This window comes from Pecten maximus, chromosome 5, assembly GCF_902652985.1.
Source record: "Pecten maximus chromosome 5, xPecMax1.1, whole genome shotgun sequence".
NCBI lineage: Eukaryota > Metazoa > Mollusca > Bivalvia > Pectinida > Pectinidae > Pecten > Pecten maximus.
In genome coordinates, this window is record NC_047019.1 from 10,063,729 (window position 1) to 10,091,171 (window position 27,443).

Consider the following 27,443-nt stretch of genomic DNA (forward strand, 5'->3'; position numbering starts at 1 on the left):
TTTGTTCTATAGTTCATGTTACTTTCGTTTTGCAAACTCCTCATTTCTTCACAAACGCAACATCCATGTCACGTGTGTTATAAAGTAATCGGGGTCATATATGCGTTTTACTTTAATTGTCGAAGCCATTTAAGCCTTTATTCGACACAGATCGACCGCTGTCAAAACACAAACACGCGGTTCGTGGCCCTATGATCAATTAAGCCATCAATTAATATTGGTATGATTGATATAATTACATCGGTTAATTCGTCGGGGTATTGGACGTCCAGGTCATTGAATGAAGTGTCAAAAGTCGCCCTGGCGTGTGAACAGGTAATTAACTGGCCTCGAGCTCTTACCTGTGCAGTCGGTAAAACACTACACTGTTGGCGGTATCTGGGGCTCACCACGGGTTAACAGAGTTTTGAATACGAAGATCGGCGGGGCAGATTTTTTTTTTACTATGGCGCTACACGATTTTACTATGGCGGGTAGACATTTTACTATGGCGCTGCTCCATAGTAAAACAGCCCGTGGTGATCACTGTTTTCTCTATATGTCCCAACTCTGTGTGGACACAAACTGTTACTATATATAGGTGTAGTGGAACTGGACCAGCGACCAGGTAGCTCCATTGGTAGAGCATCTGGCTAGTGTTCTAAGGTCCCAGGTTCGAACCCCGGACTGCTAGGTACTGATGGTAGGCTGGTGGTTTTTCTCCAGGTACTCCGGCTTTCCTCCACCTCCAAAACCTGGCACGTCCTTAAATGACCCTGGCTGTTAATATGACGTTAAATAAAAAAAAAAACAAGTATGATCCTTGCCCCACTTTTTGAGTGGCAAAAAACAATATTTCGCTCAGAAAGATGAATTCAGTATAGTTCGAGAGGTTTGGTACACCATATACTTAGTATAATAGTTTCTGAATTAATATATATTTTAAGTTGAATAGACTCCAGTCAATGTACAAAGATGCACATGTGGGACTTTAATATCATACAGAAAATTTATATCCCATTCTGTTGAACCATATTGCAATGAAATATATTTAAACCTTATTATACATTACCGGTAATTGGTATGGACAACCAACATTACCAATTTGAAAAGTTCATGGTTGTTTCAGTTGAATAAGGTTCTTAACAATACGATGTTGCATATATATGATTATGAATAAAATTATATGGTACAATTATTAATATATATGTACTGTAAATTCTGTATATAGAGGTATACGTAGTTCTTTCAATATCTGATTTACGGTAAACCTCCGATTAATTCGAACACGCGGATAGTTCGAACACACATTTTTTTCTAGAAAAACGGTAATTTTTTAGCTAGTAATAGTTCGAACTCTGGCTGTTTATATCAGATACCATTTCGGATAGTTCGAACTTGTCAAATGAAGAACGTAAAGTAAGAAGCTCGCGACGACCCGGCCCCGATGACCGGGCGAAAAAAATTGCCAAGATTTAAATTTGATCAACAAGCACATTTAGTTTATTAGATTGTATGCGTGATCATTAGAATGCGTCTTTGATTTAATATATGCCGCATATTTTAGCGTTAATTCAGTTTTTGTTACATTGCAAAACACACCACGCACGAGACAGCTGATTGCAAATTTAGGCCCCGACAATGTATAAGTAACATGCGATATTTGTATTCGCGCTGTGTATGGCAAACTAAGAAATCGTCCGTGTATTTTCACATATAACTAGTGTTAACTTAGCATTATGATTATTTAATTGTGACTGGACATCTCTTAAGTATTGCCAATCAAGGTATTACATGAAAACCTGGGACCTCACGCTAGGTAAGCAGGCCACGCGAGGTGTCGCTAGCGGCAAAGTTGAAAGGATCGGCTGCCCGATCGTGCTGAGTGACGTGAAAAGCATTCATATCTAGTCAAAACAATCCACAGGTGTCCCAATTAGTGATGGATAATTATGCAGGTATCAACTACGTTTGGTAGATAATACGACTGGGCATATTTAAAAGCAGACATGTTGATATTCTGGCCTAATTTTACCAACATATAACGCCTATTTTTACAGTAGTGCTTTCGTAAACGCAACAGGTTATGTAGACTGCTTTTGACGTATTTAAGAGACCATTTCTTACAATAATATAGCGATAGTTTCTCATTCAGATAAAAAAAATATAACCATGCAAAGATTATACTGTACAAATGTTTAACTTTTGTGTCATAAATGAAACGTGTACTGTAATGTTTTGGGGCCTACTGACAGTACTGTAGCTACGCATTGCCCGAGCGGCTTCGCGCAATAACCATCATCAGTTATCGCGAAACGAAGAACGTTAACGATCAATTAACATTGAATTAAATGAAATACTATCATTTTACTTACTTGTAAATGTGCCATTGTTCAGGCCGCCGTTATTACGTATCAGATTTACGATGGATGTGTTTGTGTCTAATGATTTTACTCCGCCGAGATTTTCGCCGATATTGACTCGAATAGTTCGAACTCACGCTTATTTTCTTAAGCATAATTTCGAATAATTCGAACAGGTTCGTCAATATTTATTTAATTTTGTTCGAACTAACCGGAGGTTTACCGTATGCCTGAATACTTCGAATTCAGAAGTATATGAATACCCCTGGTGCCGTACAGACAATTTTGTTCTGTTACTTCATTTTTGGCCTGGAATTGAATTCAGCATCCTCTGTTCTCCATATGATTTTGTTCCCCAAAACTTCTTTGATGAAAAAAAGTTTTGTAGAAAAAGCGTGAAAAACATGATTTTTTATTTAAAGATTCAATAAAAAAGATTACATCCAAACAGCAATACACCACTGACTGATATGTTTATTTGACAGTTGCTAAAATATGTTTAGAAATAAAGCATAAAAAAAAATCTACCAAAAAAAGGTTACCCGTATTAATTCCATTATGTAACGGACAACAAATTAAAACTGCCAGAAATGAATCATCGTGATGAAGGGCAGGATCGATCTATACTATATGTATTAAAAATTCAATGGTATTTTTAGTCCAATGCCATGAATTAAATTGCCTTTAAAATTGTTTCTGTCACTGTACGTATGTTTCATAATGAAAGTTATATGACTACTTAATTGTTTGAGGAGAGCTACTAGCCAGACATCAGGTGTACTTCACAAAATTATCCAGGTGCATGCTTGACAGTACTAGTGCTTATATATATACAATGTACATTATATATGTATGAAGTATGCAGTCTTGTGTTACCTATGGAAATATTGGTGGATATAATTAACTCCATAAATAATTGACTTGTCCGATTAACAGGTATTGTATGTATACTGTCATTGGGGTAATTATGTTTGTTTGAGATCAGTTCACATTGTTTGTACAACACCGCTGTGATATAATTACCACACGGAACTCTATATCTCAGTCCAGGATTATACCACCTACCTGTAACAGTAATACTTGTCAGAGAATTCTTACAAATGATCATGACCATTACACATCAGATTTAGAAGGTTTATGATCAACAGTCATATTTTTGTCTGACGAAAGTATACATAGTCCACTGTAGAATATATACCAGGCATCATTCCAATGGGACTTATGTTATAAATTTCAACATGCAGTGGTGTTAACATCTTCAATTGTATCTCAAAATACTGTATTTTATCACTTTTTGTGAGACAAAGGAACATTTTAAAGATGTCAGAAAGCAGTGTTTCCCTGATGGAGTTTATGGATACAGGTATTGATATAGATGATGTGGACAGCGTGTCAAGTTACAAAGTTCTTCCTCCCGTCCAAACTTAAGGTAATTAACTTAAAGTGCACATGATTACCTATATATATACATGATGCAGCATGTTGCCTCTGAAGCACAACATGTAATTTAAGGATTGTCTGCATTATATTGGACGTATCATATGATGTCTACGGACGAAAATTTATTTACACGAAAGTATTTGTACAAGTTTGATCTCCAGTACTGGTAATATATTTTGTACTGTATAGTTTTCGGATGATCAAGTTGCACAGTGGTAACATATCACTTTTCACCTGAATATTACATTATGGTTTGATTCTCCAATCGGATGAGAAAAGTTATATAGGGAGGTCTTTGCTCTGGCCTTGTACATGGGTTTTTCCTGGTACTCCGGCTTCCTCTCGCAGTAATTATAACGTATGTACCCCTCACACACTTCTGTTCTTTCCTGAAGAGTGATATAAGCTGTGATACCTATTTGATTTTCAAAAGTGTTGTCAAATAAGTTATTTGATTGTTTATTAAATATTCCGCACGTTAAATTTTCACAAATGTTGTCAAATTAATGATAAATTGTTGTAAAATATTTTGTATGCATTGTACATAAGTAGCCTTTGTGGCCACAATTCAGTTGATTCAGTTGTAGAACAGGTACACTATATATGGTTAATATGTATACTGTATACATACTGGACCACCAGTATAGAGGAAATGTATAAAAGGCCTTTATATTATGGGTCCTAAATTTAACATGTACATAAATACAATCGTACATGTGTAAATAACTATTCAACAAGTGCTGAACAAAAACGGGACCTCCCTGTCCCTTGTATACGCCCTTAAGATGTAAGAACCGCCCCAATATTCCCTACTACAAGCCAAAAAAATATCCACACATATTCCACAACACTGATCAGTCCATGTCTCTGGTTTACCCTCACAGGTATTCAATCTGTATTCTAGATTCAACCCAATAAATCGAGTCAACTTTCCTGCACACATTTTGAAAGGAAATTATGTAAATAAGCAGAAATTTCCGTTCCATTGCACAGCAGTTTAGATTTGATGGTGATTCTGAACCAGATTTTCATGTTGTTTCCGAACCCAAGTCATGTAGGATTTTGTCAATTTCATGGTGGAGCCAGGATAAGGTTGAATTGATGTTTGGAGTGTAATCCTGACTGTATTTCAATATGTTTTAACGGTTTAAGTCTATTTATCAAATTATTCCTCTCACACTCTATAGAATTCAGCATGTGTTAAATGAGATTTTTCTGCAAAAGAAACATACATGCCATACCTCCCGGCGTGAGACAAAATCTCCCTTATTTTCAAGTCATTTATTTCCTCCCGGCAGGAGAGCCAAAATTCCCGTATTTTGTAATTCCCTCCGGTATTTTTGCCGACGCCATTTTTGTTTACAATTCAGTGTTTTTCTCGCGAGATTTGGCTAAATTTAGCGATCACGTGATCCATCTGTTCACGTGGTCACTCAATCAAAATGGCGCCTGTTCGACACGGCTTTCACACGAAGCTCTGGCTAGTGTAATGTTTGCGCTAGAATATCTATCACCATGAAATAAAGGCAAGTCGCTTACAAAAAAATTTAACCCCCTTAGCTAACAGACTTGAATTATGGTTTGTTTTCTTTTAGGACCATACTTTGATGATGGTAATTGATACAGAGTCTGGTCAGACGCAAAATCACACGTGTTTTTCATTTACCATGTGTATCGTTGATCAGTGATAGCAAGATGAAATCCGATAATTTCTTTTAGAAAACTATAAAAATTAGCACATCTGTTGGTCGTTACAAAGTGGTCAATCATGGTGTTTACAATGACTGTACAGTCCATGACAGAGACGAAATGATTACCTTAGTCTATTGAATACGGTACGTAAATTAAAAAATGAATGAATTCACTTATAAGTAGCCATTTAGTGGAGCTAATTTCATTTACCCCTCGAAGGAAATTATTTTTATGTCGATTTTTATTATGTCCATTATATAGTTTATCCTGTCAATGCCTCTGAAATCAATACATTAGTATTGATGATTATTAAAACGCTTCAGTAGATGTGATGAATTCTCTGACTCCGTTTGGGTTATTTGTCTAAAAGGTGCTATGTACATTTCAGTGATTTGTGAATAAAGAAACAGGAAATTGAAAAAAGGTCAATGATTTTAATATTTACATATATACAAGTCGATTCCTGTGTTTTTATGTGAAGGTATATGTAGCATATACCATATTTATCCTATAATAATTCCCAGGAGTCTTTTTAACTGAACTGTAATAGAGATGCAGGGGGCTGTGATAATGCATTCATTTAGAGCGTCAGCCACGTAACCTCAAGGGAATATCTGAGTTGTGTGGTTTGATGCTCCCTACCTGTACTGTACATGTGTGGGTTTGTTTTTCGGGCGACTAGGTGAGAGTGGGCTGGTCTGTACTGTCGTTGTGTCCTTTACAAGGCAAGACAATTTATAATTAACTTTAATGCTCTGGATAGCATGCAACGGGCCTCCTGTATGTTGTTCAGTGAGGTAGTCACCAACTACTACAGGGAGATCTAGACACCACCTCAAAATAACCCTTGCTGTTTACGAGGTGATAAACCCAGCAAACAAACAAACAAACAAACAAATCAATAGAGATGGGTGGGCTTATTTCTAGGTATGAGTTTATGCTGTTGGATGAAAATAGTACTAGTACTATAAATAACAGAAAATTCTTTTGAAGTTGTTGGAATTTGCATGTAAATTTGTATGAAAGAAATGCATACAGCATCAGTGTGATTATTCGATCCTTTAATTTTTGACCAGGACATGGTATTGTATCCTCGGCCCCAAGTGAATATTGCACTATCACTTATTTATTTTGTAATAAGCAAATATATAATGTGTTTTGATTCAGAATATATATGTTTGGATGTACGTGTCTATCTAGATGATGGATAACTTCTCAGACAGCCAGTGACCTGCTTTCTTTTGCAATAAGTATATAGATTGTAAATAGTAAAACACACTAAATATACTGTCAAGGAAATATGTACATTAGCAGGGGAAGTAACTCTTAAGCTAAAATAAATAATAATGCTTCATTTCCTTTTGCTTATGAAATAAAAGTTCCGCTTACGACTAAAATTTCTTTATTAGAAATCTAAAACTGACAATGATGCCCTCTGTCTTGACTTAAGTTGTTCTAGCTAGCCATACAATATAGTTATACTTTCCCATTCTACACAGAAATACACACACTAGTTAAATCATATGGCACCACATGCGGTTCTACCAGCTAGATCCTTCAAATCAGTTTTTAAACTTTTTTACATGTACATCATGATCACTTTTCAATAAAGTGTTACACAAATGTATTTTGGGTTTCAATATACAGTTTCATGTTCTTAATTTAAATTGACAGATCCTGAATGTATGATTGTTCAATAGTGTACATTTCAGTTAAAGAACTTGTGGGTTTAGACAATATAAATTTCCGATATTAAAAGGACACAAAAGTTCACAAAATTAAGCCTTCCGCTCTAAGATTTATTAAATTTTGAAATCAAAATTAAAGTTCTTTCAATCTCTTTCAACTTATGAATATTGTGGTTGGTCGTTCAATATATAAACAGCCAATATCTCTTACAGGTAATTGAAATCTTAACGGGAGAAAGCATATTACAATATAAATTGGACTTTTACACAAAAGTGGCTATATAGGTATTTATATATAGCCAAAATGCCATTATCCTCTCGAGGTATACTTGGGCCAAGTGTTGGTGCTAAGCCTTATCCTCAGACTTGCCATGACCTTTTGTCTGGCTAATGATATGCAGGTATTATGCTTGACAGTAGGGTGTAGTTATTTATCAGGCTTGTTAGCCGGGGCCCTACGACAGGTGGCCACTTGTCCTAGCCAAAACGTCACTTTCACCCGAAATCTGATCACAACATTATTTATTCAATCTGTACACATGTGTTTACTATATTTCTGGAGTAAATTACTTCATCGGGATTTATTTAACTTAATTAGCAATTATGCTAAAGGTAGGTAAATTGTGTTGCGTGTATATTGGAATTTTTTTTTTTTTTTTTTGATCTTCAGCCCCTTGTGGTCAGTACTTTACCAGTGAAAGGCTAGGTAACCCAGACTTGACTGTTTGGGTTTTGGACAATGTCCAGTGGGGACTACCAGGCACGTCTATGTAACTTAGTATAAATAGGTGACCCTGCATTAAAGACCTTTGTAATTAACTATGACACCGATACAGGTGTATAATCATGAAACTCACACAGGTACACCTTGTCATTAATGGAAATAATACATTTGAAGGTTACTTTAGCAAAGTCGACTAATTTTAAGATTACTAGTTGCAAAAATGTAAACCCATGTCAACTAAGCATGTCAAGTATTTAGAATCATTGAAGTGATCACGACCAGGGCAGGACTATTTTAGCCAAAGTTGCTCGGTGTGGGAATTTTTATAGAGAATCCATTTATGCAAAGGAAAATTAGTAGTTTTGAAAACATTTTCAAAAAATATTTCAGGTACAAGGTATCAGAAATATTGTTTGAAATAACTGATAAAAATAATCACTTACTTACTGGTGGAAAAGTTCATAATCTGTAACAAAGGTACGTACCGGTTGTAATGAAATCGTGTGTTTTCTTTGTATGTCTTGATCTTTAACTTTTACCCTTGAAGTGCCAAAATATTTTTCATTTATGAATTTTTTTCAGCTGACACTGAGCTATATAACATTTCAAAGTGAACCTTGTAAGACATTTAGGTGTTTACAGAATGGGTTACGTTTAATTAATTAACACAATCACCAATATATATTTATGTTGAAGTAATGCTTCTGTTATTATTATATATTGGTGTGTATATTTCAGAACCCTGACACGCTGGGTTATTCTTTTCTATTGTGGGACATAGAAATGAAAATTGTCAGAATTAATCATGTTTATTACAGGATATTGATGTTTGCCAAGTCAGTATCTGGTTGTCTGGTAGAACTTGATCTCACCAATATCTTTCTTAAATCTATGAACAACAATTCTCTAAATTTGAAATTGAACACTAGAACACTTCATTATGACCGCTATATACATTGTATGTCATATGTCAGACTCGAGCTCTGGTCTCTAAAGCAAACATCTCGTAAATGTATAAGTCCTTTTTTTTTTAACATCAAATATTTTTCATTGTCACCTGTAGTAAGTGTAATAATATACTTTGGTAAGAAGGAAACTTGAGATTTACTTACATAGAGGGATGGGCAGCCATGGCCTTATAAATGTGATTTTCTTTTAGTGTTTTATAATTAAGATTGATTTTAAACACTTTCATGAATGTTTAGATCAATTCAAGCTTCCTTCAATACTACTTGACACAACGTTAACATTCTTATACAAAATTTACTGCAGGTGTAGAATTATGGGCAAGCTCTTTCTGTCGTAAACTAAAATTTTATGTCAACATTTTAATTTACAGCTGGTCCGTGCTTGTCTTGCCAAGTTTATTTACTATGAACATTAAATGTTCCATAAACAATTTGTCTATTGACGTAAAAAAATCAGATTAAAAGTTTCACATTTTTATCAACTCAAATCATGCGAATAAATTGATATGACCCATTTACGATTTACTCACACCAAAAAAATACTTATTGCCGTATCAGGTTTTGGACTTATGGCATGCAAGCATGCGAAGTATCTGTCCGATATCAAAATATTGTATTTGTAACTTTAAATTTTATCGGGGATCATTGTTGTACTCATTGTTCCGTTATCAGATCGTGCCAGGAAACGGTCGTTGGGATCACCTTTTTTTACCTGGAAGGCTTATATAGGGAACTTTATACACAAGTACAATACAAACCTGAAGTCAAGTATCGGGTAATGTTAACTGTGTGTGTCAGACTAGAGTTAATTAATTAGAATCCTTCTGATTAGCTTGTCATCACGATATAAACATACATATATCGTAACCAAATGCATGTGGCTATGTATTTGGCATTTAATTAAAAGACCTTCAGTAAAAGATTTTTTTTTTTTTTTTGAGAAATTATATATAATTAGTACAGATTATAATTACATGAACATGTTTTGCCCTTTCTTAATTTTTGTGTTTGAAAAAAGTAAATACAACTTGCAATTGTAATGTAGATTGAAAAGCAACTATTAAATGTACATGTTGAGACTTTGTAACTTAACTATACCTATATAGTTATATATATGTTTGCCGAAGGGTTCATTGTTGTTTCTCCAGTTACTAAAACATTATTCTTATTGTATTTCATTGTATTTCCAGTACTCCTTATATATATTATGTGATTGTATTTGTATTTTTTGTGTTTTGATAAAGGGGCGGATTGCCTCGAAAATTTAACAAGCCTCATTGTCCACACTGTTTGAATTACTTCTTTGCCCCATATAGTTGAATTACTTCTTTGCCCCATATAGTTATATATATATACATGTAACATAGTAGCACAAATGATGAAGGAAGACTACTTTTTGACTCGTACCCTGACCGGGCCTCGAACTCATGATATACGACACCCAATCGCCTAGCCAGAAATACCCAAAGCTTATACCACTGCGCCACATCAGCTTTCTTAAAAAAGAAGTTTCAATGGCGCAGTTATGGTCAGCCCAATACGTATACCCTGACATGATCATTGTGGAAGTCGTTTATTAGCTGATATGAATACCTGGATCGCAATGTATTTATATACATGGATGTATATACTGGTATATATCTGAGCATGGAAGCTTATATTTATCGATGGCAAATGCTGCAGAACTAGACCTATTGCTGTTGAAGGATTCTGTACATGATGAATATATATATCTGAAGTGGTACATGTATACACCTATATGTAAACTGTGAAAGAGTTCTACTTCTGCTGATTTTGAGGATCAAATAAAGACATGTAAATCTAAAATGTTCAAAATGTAATGAATAGCAGAAATTAAGGTTCTTTTCATCCTAAATTCTGCAAAACACACCCCTCAACCCCAACACTTTCAAACTTTGTTGAAACAATGACATTTTGAACTGCTGAAAAAAAAATTGTACAAATATTAATGAATCAATGTAAGGGGGCTGTGATGGTTCGGTTGCAGCGCCTGCCACATAACTTCAGGTGAAGATCCCAGGGGCATAGTTTGAAGCTCCATCACACTTTACCCTTAAGCTTATTGCTCTAGATGGTGTGTGACAGGCCTCCTATATGTTGTTCAGTGAGGTAGTCACTAACTACTACAAGAGATTTTGTCTTAATATGACCCTGTCTGTTCTAAGGGAAATAATCCCAACTTATTAACAGAATCAATATGACATCAGAATGACTTGTGTTTTGTTTGTCCATCGCAGACCTATGCTCCTCACATCTCGGGCAGCCACTCAAAGAGCCCTACCAAGCGAGCCCTGTACCGAAACCAGGAGGAGTCCATGCATTCTACAGCCTACTTCGACTACCCCACAGAAAAACCCTTCATCAACGACAATTACCAAGATAATCCGGACAAATTGGTGTCTACATCACCTGAAAACAACAGACTAGGTAAGGTTATATTTAAACGACATCTCTACAAACTGGGCTTTGACTCCGGTGTATGTTTTGACTTCATATAATTAACAGGAAATGGTGATTTGACTTATGACAGAAAGTCCTATACAAATATAATCAGTTTATATTAGTTATACTTACTTTTGTTAATTTCCAATCTCCGCTAGAGGGCCAGAGCTGACGACTATATCTGCCAAGGGTTCATGGAGCGTAATGCAATCAGAAGCCTTGGCTAACAAACATATACAATTCAGTGATCATATGTTACACAGCACTAACCAGGGGGCCGCGGTGGCCGAGTGGTTAAGGTGTCCCGACACTTTATCACTAGCCCTCCACCTCTGGGTTGCGATGTTCAAAGCCTACGTGGGGCAGTTTGCAGGTACTGAGCATAGGCATGGTGGTTTTTCTCCGGGTACTCTGGCTTTCCTTCACCTCCAAAACCTGACACGTCCTTAAATGACCCTTGGCTGTTATATATATATAGGACGTTAAACAAAAAACAAACAAACAAAACCGCACTAACTGTCAGTCTTCTTAGTAATGTCATCGATAGTTGTGATTCATTACAATTTTAAATACACAGAGAAGGAGGTTATACAAAGATTTGAAACATTTAATTCAATCATAAAAAAAAAACCTTGTGTAATCTCGAAGTACTCTCTTCTTTTTCCAGCTGTGATATCGGCCTTGAAAAATTTGCGAGAAAAAATCAGGAAGCTCGAGACAGAGAGGGCTGCAGCAGAAACAAATTTGAAAAGTTTGGCAGCAGAAACGCATAGATACAAAGACATCTTTTCAAAGGAGCCAGAAAATGTGGAGCCAACACAGACTATCATGTCTCAACAGTCCCAAGGTAACTACTCGGATCATCGACAAAATACTGGTCCATGATAAACTCTGATCTGTGATAAGCATAATTTTTGTAGGAAAATTTCTTAAGGGTCAACTGCATAAAGTATGCTATTCAAATTATTTATTAGTTTGCCTGTTGGTTCATGGATAGAACATTTTGGGTTCAGCGATGTTGTTGGGGTGTAAATTGAAAAGTTTATTCAAATTCAATACTAGAATGAAAATTAGAGTAATTGCATTCTCTGTTAAATAAGCACTGGTATCAGATTTGAGGAATTCATTTGAAAAATTTGTCAAAATATCAGAATAATGTTTCTATGTCCATAAATGGATAACATTTAAAATTTTCCTTATATATGTTTAATCTCAGTTGAAAGTCAAATGTTCTATAAGACATTGTCTGTGATGTTCTGTCTTTGATTTAGATAGAATCCTCAGTACACAAATACAGCCAGTAATGTAATGAGACTTTGGAAAGTGAGATTTTTAAATACAAGTCTCATATATACGATCATGATATGCTAACGTAAAATTCATTTTCCATCACCAGAATTGGAGTCCCAGCTGACGGCAGCTGAGACACGGAGTGGACTGCTAGAGAAACAACTTCAACACATGAGAAAGTTGGTGGAAAATGCTGAGTCGGACAAACGTGACACAGCCACCAAGTCATCGCTTTTACAGGAGAGGCAGCAGCGTCAGGAGGAGTTTCATAAACCATCCATAACCTTTGACCCCCAGGCCGAAAAAATCAGTTACCTGGAGCGAGAACAGCTCAAGTTGACAGCAACTCAAACACTAGCAGAGGTGAGTTCACGATTGTTAAGTCTGCATGCTTCTTTTAATTAGGACATCAGGTGGCTTAGTGGGTAGTGTGCTCGACTTTCTCAAATACAGCAGGGCTCAGGTTCTCTGATGGGATGTGAAAAGGTATACATATTGGGTCACCTACCCAACTATTTGGGTTTTCTCTGGGTTCCACAGATCTGGTTTCTTCCTGCATTAAAACAGCAAATTCACTTTCATCCAAGCCAACAAGAGTGACAGAGATCAGTCGGAAGAACAGATTTAATGATTGTCTGAAAACTGTGTTATATTTAATCTATGTCACTGTTGATGTAAAATACATGAACAGTTTTATCTTGTTATGGATATTCAAATTTTCAGTTTTTGGTTTTTGCCTTTTTTGAAATTTATCAGAGAAAAGAAAATTAGGAAAGACATTAAACAAATTTAAAAAAAAAAAATAAGATAAAAAAAACAAAAAATACGATATATACCTTCATGAGTCTTTGGCAGGAGTGGCCTGATTAAAGATGTTTCAATCATTGGATCAGTCAATAACTGTCTTTATGAATGTACGTCAAATGGTTTAATTTGAAATTATTTTTACTTATAAATTTCTACGTATACCTTGATCGACTTATATCAATCTTGAAGAAGTACAAAAGTACCAGTTATCCTTGGTATTTAAGCAATATAAATACATGTCCAATAGAATATACTGTGACATGCATTTACAGGTAAGAAATGATGATTGAAAGTTTTGAAAAAAAAATTCATAAGATTGTTTTGAATTCATTGTGGTTTATTAAACTGATGATTTTCTTTGTTAATGATCATAATTGAAATGTTTTGTAGTGATTGTTATTGAAATATCTGTTAAGTAAACCATCGTACTGAGCTGTGTCATTATTTCCAATGATATCACAACATTGTAAAAGAATAATGACTGTGTGTTAATTGAGGGCTTGGATCATGCATCGATACTTGCATGGTAGTTTGTGTATGAGAGTTCTCTTTATGCCTATCCAGAATTCGCATTATTCAGTCTTCCATAGGAATGTTCTCTCATAGATATTTCGAGATCAATTGATGTCATATATTCCTAATGATAAAAAAAAATCCAAAAAAAATCCTTCCGTTTCAAGAAAACCATTCCATCATGCGTTTAAACATAAATGCTCTTTTATGTTGGAGGTAGAAATGGGTATTTGACAGCATTCGTACACACGTTAAATCCCTGTCATTACTTGCCCCATTTGTGGCTGATTCTATGCAAGGTGTCAGAGTAAATCAGATGTATTGTAGGTAATGGTTTTGTGATAGTGAAAAATGTAAAGGAAGGAATCTATGGCTTGTTTATGGCTCCCCTGTACTGTGAAGAACCATCACACCTGACAGGTCGATGAAACCAAAAAAAATCTGACCCGAGATTACAATTACACCTAATTTAATGAGATTTCGGGAAACCGTGAACATGGAATGACCCCTATTAAACAGCAATTGTAGATATGAAGCCATTTAAAAAAAAATTCAATTAGGTACAAATATTCGATCTGTAGCTGTCATTCTACTTACCGAATTGAGAACCAACATTATATGAGCATTCAGATATTCAGATTTACTCAAATTTCATGGAACATACTCGTACAGGATAAAAGATTTTTTTTGTCACACCTTTATGTAAATATATATATGACAAAAATTTCCCTCTTACTTATTTAAATGCATGTTTGACAACTCCTGTAAATTTGGAGTGTTTTCACGGCTGTTGTCCCGTACCTACTCAAAATCTTATCTGTCATTTCCTCACATTGACAGGGAAGTTCAGTGTAGGAAATTCTATTTGTTTGTGGTCTAGATAGAATCGTTTACTTTCTGGGGCCACATTTTCACCAAATTAAGGAAATTTAAAATTCACATCGCTGTATAAAGTTATTCAGAATATGTAATCAGAAAGTGAAACCAGTCCCAGCATGTACTTTAAATTCCCATCTGATAATTTTGTGTCCGGTTTGCTGATATCAGGATCCATATTTGTTTTTCTAAGTCAACATTTTTAAGAGATATTCCATAATCAATTTCAGATACTAGATGGTCTATTTTCAATTTCAGATAGGTTATTGTTTTAATTTTTTTTTTTTTAAATCTATATTGATAAACCCAAAAGTCTTTCAGCTCCAGTATATACCTGATAATGGTACATATATATTATATATTTGTACTCTCTGTAGTCAATTTAAACTTTTTTTAGGGCATAGCCTATCTTCAATTTCAGATATAGGTGATATTTCAAAAAAGAAAAATCTATTGATAACCACGAAAGTCTCTCAGCTCCAGTATATACCTGGTAATGGTACATATATATTATATATATTTGTACTCTCTGTAGTCAATTTAAACATTTTTTAGGGCATAGCCTATCTTCAATTTCAGATATAGGTGATATTTAAAAAAAGAAAAATCTATTGATAAACCAAAAAGGCTCTCAGCTCCTATATATATATTATATATTCATACATTCTGTACATCTACTATGTTCAATTTCTTTAATGCATTTCCAGTTCATTTAACGGGAGAAAGGTATGAACGTTTCTACAGGACGATTCATGTTCACATCATTTTAGTTTCTAGATCTACTGTCCAAGGTTTTGTAAATCACGCTGTGAAGTATGGGTCATTAAAGGTCAATTAGAACTTGAGATGAGTTTAAATGCCTTATCACATTACTTTAATTTAAATGTTTACCACCAAGTAGTCAAACATCACTTTTTGCTATATCCTATTTTTTTGTTTGCATATGTATACACATGAATGTTGACAACTTTTTATCCAACAAAATCACCTTTGACGTTATATAAGACTCTATCATATGTGGTCATGTAGGATAGGGATATTCCACCCGAGGGGTCACAAAATGTGGTAAAACCCGAGGCTCTGCCGAGAGGGTGAAATATCCCTATCCTACATGAACCACATATGATTGAGTATTTTTCTCTCATTGCCCAACCTAAAATATGCAAAAATAGGCACTATCTGTCGATAGCTTTCTCAGATAGACGCCATTTTTTCTCAATCCAAACTTTTTTTCTACTGCATATAATAAAAAAAGAACAGCGCCAATCGATTAACCATACCCCATGTATGCAAACAACGTTTGCTGTTCTAAAAACGAAGGAAACCATTCATTTTCACAGTCTAACGTTGTTTCAGCAGCCCTGTCATTGCAAGCGAAGCCAAATCACTTGATGTCGGCCAAGCTAATGTGTCCTTTCGCGTGAAAATATAGTTTCATGTTTTATTAATAATAAACAAATTTCGCATTAGATCTGGCCTAGCACATGGAGCAGACGATGTGTTTACAAATCTATAGATAGATCTACTTTCGGTTCGGCGACCTACTTTTGTATCATTGCGCGCGCGTGGCTATCCTACACCGGAAGCGAGGTAATACACACACAGCAAGCATGGGTGTATTTACCTGGACAGACCAGTATGATACCGGTAGGGATGAGAGATTTATTATGTATTGACTGTGGACTAAGAATTCGGTGAAAATTTCATGATTCTCCTTGTTTCTCAGAAGTTAATTATAGAAATCTAATTGTCATTTATTTGTGCATGAGTGATCAGATGGGGAAGATGTGCACTGTTTAAGTCCCAATTTCAATTGATAGTTAAAAATTTAACTCTTTGCTGAAATATTGAAACTATATGTGATAATTTAGGTACAGATACAGAAAACAAATCTGTCCTGGAATATTATATCAGCAATCATCCTCAGGTGAGATTTTCTCAGACATCTTGGTGTAGTTCTCAACAGCTTTTAATGAAAAAATTGTAAAACTGGGCGGGTGATTTTTGAATTTATAAATATATATCTTGTTAGAAAAAATGAGCTATAAATTATGTGTGTGTGCATGTGTATGTGTGTAAATTGACTAAGGATTCTGTTTAAATAGAGAATTTGGTCATGATTGCTCAGGGTCAGTTGAGTGTTTGTTATTGCTCTGGGTCCATGAAGTGTTTGTTATTGCTCTGGGCTAGCTCGGGTGTTTGTTTTTGGACTCAAGAGGCCAAACAAGTGAGCAGAGTGTGTTTACTGTTAGTTCATAGAGATAGGTTTATCAGGACAAACTCTCTCTGACCAAATCACAGTTTTAAACAATTCCCTGTTAAACTGTTTATAGGTAAATGTATATTGTGAGATTATCACTCGTGTACAATATTTGTTAGTCATCTTAACACCTTCCTTCAATACTATACTGTACATAAGGTAAATGTTCTGACTTGGTGAAAGTGGAATGGATGGTTGGAATATCTGAAGGTCAAAGTTCATCACATTTAATATTAATCAGTGCCCTGATAGAAAATAAGGTTGAATATATATATATGAACAGACAGTTGAAGATTTTAGACCTATACACAAATTTAAATCACTGCCTCCACTAGGGATCTAACCCGGGACCTCTAGCTTACAAGTCTTACGCTCAACCGATCGAGCTAAAGAGAAGACCTCCCTAGCCGAGCGGTATATTGCGGCTAGTATTAAATACTAGCCGCAATATACCGCTCGGCTAGGGAGGTCTTCTCTCAAACATTACACTAGCCAGAGCTTCGTGTGAAAGCCGTGTCCAACAGGCACCATTTTGATTGAGTGATCACGTGAACAATCACGTGATCGCTAAATTTAGCCAAATATCGTGAGAAAAACTACTGAATTGTAAACAAAAATGGCGTCGGCTAAAATACCGGAGGGAATTACAAAATACGGGAATTTGGTTTCTCCTCCCAAGAGGAAATAAATGACTTGAAAATAAGGGAGATTTTGTCTCACGCCGGGAGGTATGGCATGTATGGTATTTACCAGGGTTACATACTCCCCCTCCAGGAAAGAACCCGTCCTCGAGTTTCCAGGGGTAACAGCGATGCTTTTGCAAGCAGCGATGAGTATCATTCCCGATTCCCTACCACTAGGAATTACATCTATATACTGGCATGTGATATTTAGTCCAGACATGAAGTGTAGTACATGTATATGTGTTCATTAATGTAATCTAGAACCTTTTCTGAGTTTGAAACAATATAATATAGAATATAATGTGAACTTTATTACTTGGAAGCAATATGATATCAAATATAATCTTAACCCTTTCTAATGTGGAAACAATATTATAAAGAATATAATCTGCACCCTTTTCTAATCTGGCTGTTATATATATATATATATAGGATATTAAACAACAAACAAACAAACAAACAAAACCGCACTAACTGTCAGTCTTCTTATTAATGTCATCGATAATTGTGATTTATTACATTTTTAAATACACAGAGAAGGAGGTTATACAACTACAATACAATTCTAATCTGGAGACAAGCATTAATTTACAGATCTTACGAGTAATTGGGAAGTCTTACATTTTGTCAATTGCATTTTTCATTGTCTTAGGTGGATGGTTTCAGTTCCTCTGGTTATAAAACCTATTAATTTGAAATCATTATATAAAGTGATGTTTAAGACGATATTGATAATTCACATAATTAATGTATATTGTGTGTTGTACAGATTACGTGGATTACAATTTGATTGTTAATAATTATGGTCTTGTATAATTTTCATATTTTCTACATGCTTATTATTGTCAGCTTATAATCATGTACAATGCACTGATATTGTCTCTGCTAATGATCTGAGGACAAAAGTAGAATTGATTTTAGAGTGACACAAATTTGATCAATACATTCTTGACAATGAATATTGTTTACCATCATTATCAGCGGTTCTAGACATTAAATATTTATCCACCTTGGGCATAATGATGGTCACACTTCAGTGGGATTGTGTTTATTAAACTATTCTATCATTATCATACTACCTGTTATTTCGATCTAACAACAATACACTATTGTTTCTGTAATGGGTAGTTCTATAGTAGATGGTTCTGTCACATTTAGTCAATTCAAGTATATTTAGTTTACAGATTCAGAATCGGGAGATGAATAGTTTTACAAGGGAAGTAACTCTAGGCAAGAAAACTTCATTGGAAATATTTTGCACTTAGAACTGTTCTAATGGTGCTTTTTACCTGAAATAATGTACCATATACCCCATATATACTAGTATTTAGGGTATATACATATTTGTATGTTTCTTAAAAATTGATTTGTCAATATTCACAATCACAATTACTGTAAACTCACCCAGTAGCAATGCTTCATACTTCATAAGTATGTTGTGTAAGAAAACAAAGCTGTCAGAGCTTAAAAATTATTTTTCAATTATTTTCAAAGAATTTAATTTGTTGCCAGCACAATTGTTGTTATGTAATATGTGTTTGAATAAAATTGTTCATCAGATGTTTGAATCGAAATGATAGATCCCCTCCATTAGTCACACCTGAACATTATACAAATGTACACATTTTCAGAGTGGATTGCAATTTGTCTTTTGTCCTGATCACACCTCTAAACATGAAGATCCTTGTACATATAATATTGTCAATTGTACTGTAAGATACAGATTGGAGTTACATTGGCCATGGTTTGTCTGCAAATGAAATTACTTTCACTCATGTTGTTTATTTTTTATAAAATTTGGTTGAGTGTTTTGATGTATTTAGGATATATCTATAATCAAAACTGTTTCTTGGATCAAGAAAAAATTAATATCAGTTTAATGTTTTCTTGCCTATTATTTCAGGGTAAAATCCGAGACTTGGAGGAAAAGATTAAAGAAGAAAGGCACCAAAGACAGCTAATGTCAGAAAAAACAGCTGTGGTATGTCATGCTATCAAAATTAACATCTATTCAGGTCACTGTAAATTACCATTTATCCTCCAATAAGCCCACAGACGCTAACATCACTGTCTCAATCTAGGTAGGATGGCCTTATTGTAGACAAAGGATAAGAGTTAAGAAGTTTAAAAGGTATTGTCGTCTTGCCAGAGCTACCCGGCATAGGCTTATTGGCAGATAATATTGATATCATTTTGTCACATTCAGTTTCCATTATAAATGTATAACACTTTCAGTTTCCATTATAAATGTATAGTACTTTCATTTTCCATTATAAATGTATAGTACTTTCATTTTCCATTATAAATGTAAGTACTTTCATTTTCCATTATATATGTATGTAGCACTTTCATTTTCCATTATAAACGTATAGCTCTTATTTCTAATTAAAACTTCATATAAGTGATTTTGTGTAGTGTCTTATAATATAAGCTGTCATAAATTAAAATTTGACAAGAGCAAAGATTTACTGATTGTTAATATGTCAGCTGATATTCAATATTCTTTGCATATATTTCCCCTTAATTAGCTTGAGACAGAGGCACAAACAAACAGAATACTGATGCATGCTGGAGGATTAAATGAGAAACGACCAACATCAGCTCGGACTAAGAAAGTAAAGAAAAAGAAAAAATCAGCTTCCAACAAAAAGCAGAAGACACAACCCGTTGAGCCGGAGCCAGAACGGCGCCGAGAGGCACTCAAGCATTACAGACTTAACCTCGCTGACATTCCTTTTGTAGCTGGCAAGGTCAGTATAGATATATTATGCCAAGGTCAAATAAAAAAATTATCAAGATTAGTGTCTCAAAGTCATCACTAACATGTCAAATCTGTGAACCAATCTGTGAACCAGGTCACTATCTAAAGGTCATCGCTTAAAGGTCAAATCTGTGAACAAGGTCATTATCTCAAGGTCATCGCTTAAAGGTCAAATCTGTGAACCAATCTGTGAACCAGGTCATTGTCTCCAGGTCATCCCTTATTCAAATCTGTGAACCAGGTCTTTATCTCAAGATCATCCCTTATTCAAATCTGTGAACCAGGTCATTATCTCAAGATCATCCCTTATTCAAATCTGTGAACCAGGTCATTATCTCAAGGTCATCGCTTAACGGTCAAATCTGTGAACCGCATCAGTGTTTAAAAGTCATTACTTCAAGATCTGTTAGGTCATGTGACTCCTTTGTGTGTTTTTGAACAATTTACTGACTTCTCCATTGGACTTATGATCACATATATACTAAACAAACTAAAAGGTTGATATTTATATTTACAATATTTTCTTTTATCAATACACCATGTAACAGTATTCAAAAGTCAGACACAAAAATTTACCTTGCAATGCATGATCTACGTTTGAAATTATTTTAATGTCAAGTTTACCTGCATGCACATCAAAAGCCATCGGGAGCTAAACCTGCCCACTTTCTCCATGACACATGTTTTACGACAGCAAATTTGGTGGTGTTATAAACTCGAAATTATTGAGAAGTAAACAAACTTACTCACACTTATCAATCGAAAAACAGTGGCAGTTATAAATGTTTTAATGTTAAAGGACCAATATTACTCCCTGTTGGATTAATGGTTTGGCAGTTATGGACTTACAGAGTTTTGGACAATACTGTACACTGCCATACGCCCCACCCTGACCCGACCCGACCCGACCCGACACCCGACCCGACCCGACACCACCCTGACACCACCCCGACACCACCCCTTCACACTACACAAGTCTTGTAGGCTCTTTCCATAATCGGTGTGTTTGTACATTTTGCAGTCCTCTACCCCTAGTAATTCTGTTGGTGCTAATGTCCAGCGTGTGTTGTTTTACAGTCCTCTACCCCTAGTCATTCTGTTGGTGCTAATGTCCAGCGTGTGTTGTTTTACAGTCCTCTACCCCTAGTCATTCTGTTGGTGCTAATGTCCAGCGTGTGTTGTTTTACAGTCCTCTACCCCTAGTCATTCTGTTGGTGCTAATGTCCAGCGTGTGTTATCGCTAATGAAGTCACACAACATGGCCCTGTGTTCTGCTGACCAGTGTGATACTCAGAGGTCATCCAGTACATCATCCGGGTCAAGTTCTGACGGCCTGGACCACGACCTTGCCGAACTCTTGCTACAACTTCAGGACGAGTTTGGCCAGATGAGTGTGTAAGTGGTTTCACTCATAGTTAAAACCAGCTATTATACATTGTTAAATATTTGATATTTAGTAGTGGTGGGCCAATGATTAGAAATTATAGAAAAGTAGTCAAAGGGAAAAAAACATTAACAAAATGACCATCAATGATGATTTTCAATAGACATTTTATCGAAAATTTCTATAAGTGTTTGTAAATTTACTGCTTCGTGATTTTTATAATCTTATATTTTACGGATATATTCATTAATAGTTAAGAAGCAATTAAGGAGATTTAAATATATTAAATGTTAAAGGTGTGTTTGTGTTCAGTATTGAAAATATTGATAACAAAGGCTAAAATGTGTAAAAATTATACTTAAGATGTACATCAATTTTCTACAAAAGGGTAATTCTGTGCTAGTTTTAGAAAACAGATTATAATTGATAATCGATTGATTTTGAAATTGCCAATTATCAATTCTGAAAATGAAACTGATTCCCATCACAAATATTTAGAGTATATCAACAAGTTTAAAATAGAAATATCAGCGTTTTAAATATTATCACATGTGAAGGTTATACTCAAAATTTCTTCTGTCTAAATTTTCCTGAGGGATAATTATGAAGTTCTGATCTGATAAAAAAAATATGGTTTGATTTCATCTCAATTTGAATTAAAAGACTATAGCAAATCGTGGTTTAATTATATATAAGTGGTCTTAAAACTTATTCAAACAGAGTAATTAACTGTCTCAAATATACTCAGGTAGACCAGTGTATCATGTACTAGGATAAATATGTGTTGATAATTTATTGTATGAATAGATTCCGAGGTAATCTACAGTTTAAAATATGTGCTGATAATTTATTGTATGAACAGATTCCGAGGTAATCAACAGTTTAAAATATGTGCTGATAATTTATTGTATGAACAGATTTCGAGGTAATCACCAGTTTAAAATATGTGCTGATAATTTATTGTATGAACAGATTCCGAGGTAATCAACAGTTTAAAATATGTGCTGATAATTTATTGTATGAACAGATTTCGAGGTAATCACCAGTTTAAAATATGTGCTGATAATTAATTGTATGAACACGTACAGATTCCGAGGTAATCAACAGTTTAAAATATGTGCTGATAATTTATTGTATGAACAGATTCCGAGGTAATCACCAGTTTAAAATATATGCTGATTATTTATTATGTGAACAGGGAGCATCAGGAACTGTCGAAGCAGATAAATGAGGTGACAGATTCACGGGTTCGTGAGGACCTGGAGCGGGAATTAGACTCCCTAGTGGGGCGCATGGAGTCCAAAAGTCAGCAGATATCAAAAGTCAGGAGGCACCAAGATAAGGTACTACAGGTATAAACTGTCTGTTATGTCAATCAACGCTGATAAGGTACTACAGGTATAAACTGTCTGATACATCAATCAACACTGATAAGGTACTACAGGTATAAACTGTCTGTTACATCAATCAACGCTGATAAGGTACTACAGGTATAAACTGTCTGTTACATCAATCAACGCTGATAAGGTACTACAGGTATAAACTGTCTGTTACATCAATCAACACTGATAAGGTACTACAGGTATAAACTGTCTGTTACATCAATCAACGCAGATAAGGTACTACAGGTATAAACTCTGATACATCAATCAACGCTGATAAGGTACTACAGGTATAAACTGTCTGTTACATCAATCAACGCAGATAAGGTACTACAGGTATAAACTGTCTGTTACATCAATCAACGCTGATAAGGTACTACAGGTATAAACTGTCTGTTATGTCAATCAACGCTGTTAAGGTACTACAGGTATAAACTGTCTGTTACGTCAATCAACGCTGATAAGGTACTACAGGTATAAACTGTCTGATACATCAATCAACACTGATAAGGTACTACAGGTATAAACTGTCTGTTACATCAATCAACGCTGATAAGGTACTACAGGTATAAACTGTCTGTTACATCAATCAACGCTGATAAGGTACTACAGGTATAAACTGTCTGTTACATCAATCAACACTGATAAGGTACTACAGGTATAAACTGTCTGTTACATCAATCAACGCAGATAAGGTACTACAGGTATAAACTCTGATACATCAATCAACGCTGATAAGGTACTACAGGTATAAACTGTCTGTTACATCAATCAACGCAGATAAGGTACTACAGGTATAAACTGTCTGTTACATCAATCAACGCTGATAAGGTACTACAGGTATAAACTGTCTGTTATGTCAATCAACGCTGTTAAGGTACTACAGGTATAAACTGTCTGTTACGTCAATCAACGCTGATAAGGTACTACAGGTATAAACTGTCTGTTACGTCAATCAACACTGGGAGGGAAAGGTTCTCTCATGGTATTTATAGATGTTATAAATGACAGAGCATTGCAGGCAAACATAATATTTTGCCTTCGTGTGTGTATGCTAGGTTTTCATGCAAAGATTAATTTCATTGCAACAAATTTTATTTACAAAGTTGGTTGAGGTCATTTGGATGGAGTGACAGCCTGATATATAAATTCTCTCCAAACAAGGCTCAAATAATGGATGATTAATTTTTTACCATCAGTTTTAAAATGAAAATTAAAAATCCAAGAGGTAAAGGGAGATAATTCTTTACTGATATTCATTTGTTTATTATTTCAGCTTGACCTGAAAAAGAAGAAAAAGAAAAGTTCAGATAATTCGAAGAAAATACAACGACCAAAATCAGCAAACACCAATTATACACAAACAGCATCTGAAGTAGAAGTGACGACCACTATAAAAACGAAGGGACGTGGGGCGGGTCTAGTACACGTACGGCCGACTAGTGGTCGCGAGGTCTCACTCAATGTGTTAAAGGACATGCGCAAGTTACAAACGACGTTACGACGAGATGATCTCCATTGGGAATAACACTAGATCTTTGTTATACATGTTTACAACTTGTCCTGTGTTCTGATTTTGGTTCTTTTTGTGAGATATCATGAAAAATACAATGTAGTTGAAATGTTTAGGTTGAAAGTGTAATGTTTTTTCAAAGAACACTGTGAAAAGTGTTTGACAAACATCTTGTCAAATATGTATTGCAGTATTTTTGACAAAATTTAGACTTATTAATTACCCCTTTTTCATCCCTAGAATAAAAGTAATCAAAATCTTGCCTTTTTTTTATGGTTGATAAACTCCAGTAATGATTTCTCACAAGAAAACCCAGAAGATTTGTCGGTATGTAAGTGTTGTGTGTCTGTGAAGAAGTTAAGACAGGAAACCTTATCCTTGCCGAGTGTGTTTTGTCCATGTGTACCTAATAAATATCCATTTGTCTTTGTATCAAACTTATATGTTTAAATTATACTCATAGTACAGTAAAAACCTCATTAGTCAAGGCATTTAGTGTCTGTTGTATAAATTCTAGACAAATGCAGCTTTCAGATTATCAAAAACAAGAAAATAAGATTTATATGTGACGAGTTAATAAAGTGAGAGCAGCTTTAGAATTTCCAAGGTTATAAAATAGGGTTAAATGTTGTACTTGGAACTGTTATACAGAAATCAGTTACCACAGGGACATGGCACAGATCCTTATCGTGGGCCATATCTATATATTATTACCTTGATATATATTGTTCCAAGTCCCTGTGTCAGTTACTTTATAAGCTAAATCTCTCAAATCGAATGCATTCTCCTTATACCAAATATGTGTATACTCCGATATGAATATTTAATCATGACAAAACTATATCTTTTGAAAACTTAAGTCATCCTGGAAATGATTTCGTGATAATGTGATATAGGTATATTGGAGCAATATTGAATAACCAAGAACATTTTCAAATTGGGTTTGGGTTACAGATTTTCAGATTTAAAAAAATCGTTTTTTATTTTTTCAATGCAGGTGTATGTAAAAAATTTTTTTATTAAAATAAAGAATTAGGAAATTTTAAGAAGAAACAAAATCTGCATACTGTGTGTAAATATGACGATATAATCAAAATATACACAATGTTGTTCTCCAATATTCCACTTACCAGATTTGCATTTCAATTATAATAGAACTGTATTGGATGTTTAAAACCTCTGATATAGATCTTTTTTTACTCTGTTGTAAAGTTGGAATCGAAAGGTTGTCACTAAAAATGTTGGAAATGTCTTTCAACATCCATCACAGAAAATTAATAAAAGGACCTGTATGGAAGAGTGCTCAAAAGTATACATGTACACATATTTGCAGTACAACGACAATTTACTTAATGTGGATATTGTGCATTGTACTAAATATGGAAGCATTGTCCATTTATTATGCAAGTACTTCTCCATAAATACCTTCAAAATACAAGAGTTATATTCATTTGATGTGTAACCCTGGTAAATGTTAGATGCAATAAACTGCTCTTCTCTTGAGCTCGATCAGTTGAACGTAAGACTTAAAGTCAGAAGTGCGGGGTACAAATACGATCTCCGCACAGATGAGATAACTTTTATGGTTTTTGAAAATAACGTTAATTGGTCGAGTTGTTGTCTGTGGGTATACCTGTTTTATAAAGTGTCGCATACTCCTCTATCCCAAACGACATTTTTACACTGGCCACAAGGATTCATGTTTGCTTCGAACAATAAGTGATATTTCAACGATTCATCTTGCCTACTTTTGTGAAAATGAACATGCAAGTCTGTGATAATTGTTTAGTGTTCATTTACAAATTTTTCATTAAAAAACATAACTCAATAACATAATTCGAAATCGAAATCAAGCCTGTACATGAATATTACATTATGTAGTATGGTCAGTTAGAGTGATTATTCATACTTATTCTAAAGGTTAATTCAGTGAAATATCTACCCCACCCCAGGACTCCAGGTTTGGTTAAAGGGTACCACCTATAGAATTTATTTAGTAGATTACATAGAGATAATAGGAAGGAATTCCAACCACGGATAGAAGTCCTGGGGTCAGGTAGATGTTTTAATGGAACAGCCCTAATTGACCATTCTTATATAAAAGTATGACTTCATTAAAAGTAATTTTATTGACAGAATATTTTTTTATATTCTTAATGTTGAGTAATATTAGGGGAACACAAGTAGGAAACAGATTTGATTTACATGTAGATGAAGAATTATACATATTAGTTTTATTTGCTTGCAGAGAAAAAATTTGATTAATCTGGATGAGAAATCTTTGATAATACCCCGGTACCTTTTCATGTTACATTTTAATCTGAGAGAGTTTGGATGAATAGTATCATTCTATTTCACATTCCGCATTGGAAATCATCTGTCCTTTACTTGTGTAATTCCACATTGGTTAAAAACTGAACTCACATTCCTATCAAATGGCAAACTGTGTAGATTGGGGTAGCCCTACTGAATTGTCTGTGATTCTCATGTGTAAATATTTGTATATAGCTGTATAGTTATATCCTATAAATCTGATGTACATGTAATGCAATAAATATTTTATACACTTACGATTTCTTTTGTGTATTTGTATTGAAAATAGTAACAGCGACCTAGATCTTAACTAGACAACCAATAACCTTGAACTTGTCCGAGAT

At 34.7% G+C, this 27,443-nt stretch overlaps 1 protein-coding gene across 5 annotated transcripts in view; it reads left to right on the plus strand.

Annotated features, from left to right (window-relative positions):
• LOC117327107 (centrosomal protein of 57 kDa-like) overlaps positions 1-27,356 on the plus strand; it is a 36,814-nt gene extending 9,458 nt beyond the window's left edge. The window contains exons 1-9 of one of the 5 annotated variants that reach the window (XM_033883940.1): positions 3,558-3,771; positions 11,113-11,302; positions 11,985-12,164; positions 12,714-12,970; positions 19,650-19,727; positions 20,275-20,496; positions 21,697-21,902; positions 23,090-23,243; positions 24,550-27,356. In XM_033883940.1, coding sequence (XP_033739831.1) covers positions 3,718-3,771; positions 11,113-11,302; positions 11,985-12,164; positions 12,714-12,970; positions 19,650-19,727; positions 20,275-20,496; positions 21,697-21,902; positions 23,090-23,243; positions 24,550-24,801 — 1,593 coding nt within the window. In that variant the 5' untranslated portion in view covers positions 3,558-3,717 and the 3' untranslated portion in view covers positions 24,802-27,356. Of the gene's footprint in view, positions 1-3,557; positions 3,772-7,652; positions 7,775-11,112; positions 11,303-11,984; positions 12,165-12,713; positions 12,971-19,649; positions 19,728-20,274; positions 20,497-21,696; positions 21,903-23,089; positions 23,250-24,549 lie in introns of those variants that run through there. The other 4 variants (XM_033883941.1, XM_033883943.1, XM_033883942.1 and 1 more) reach the window with 4 other exon arrangements.
• Positions 27,357-27,443: the final 87 nt, after the last annotated feature.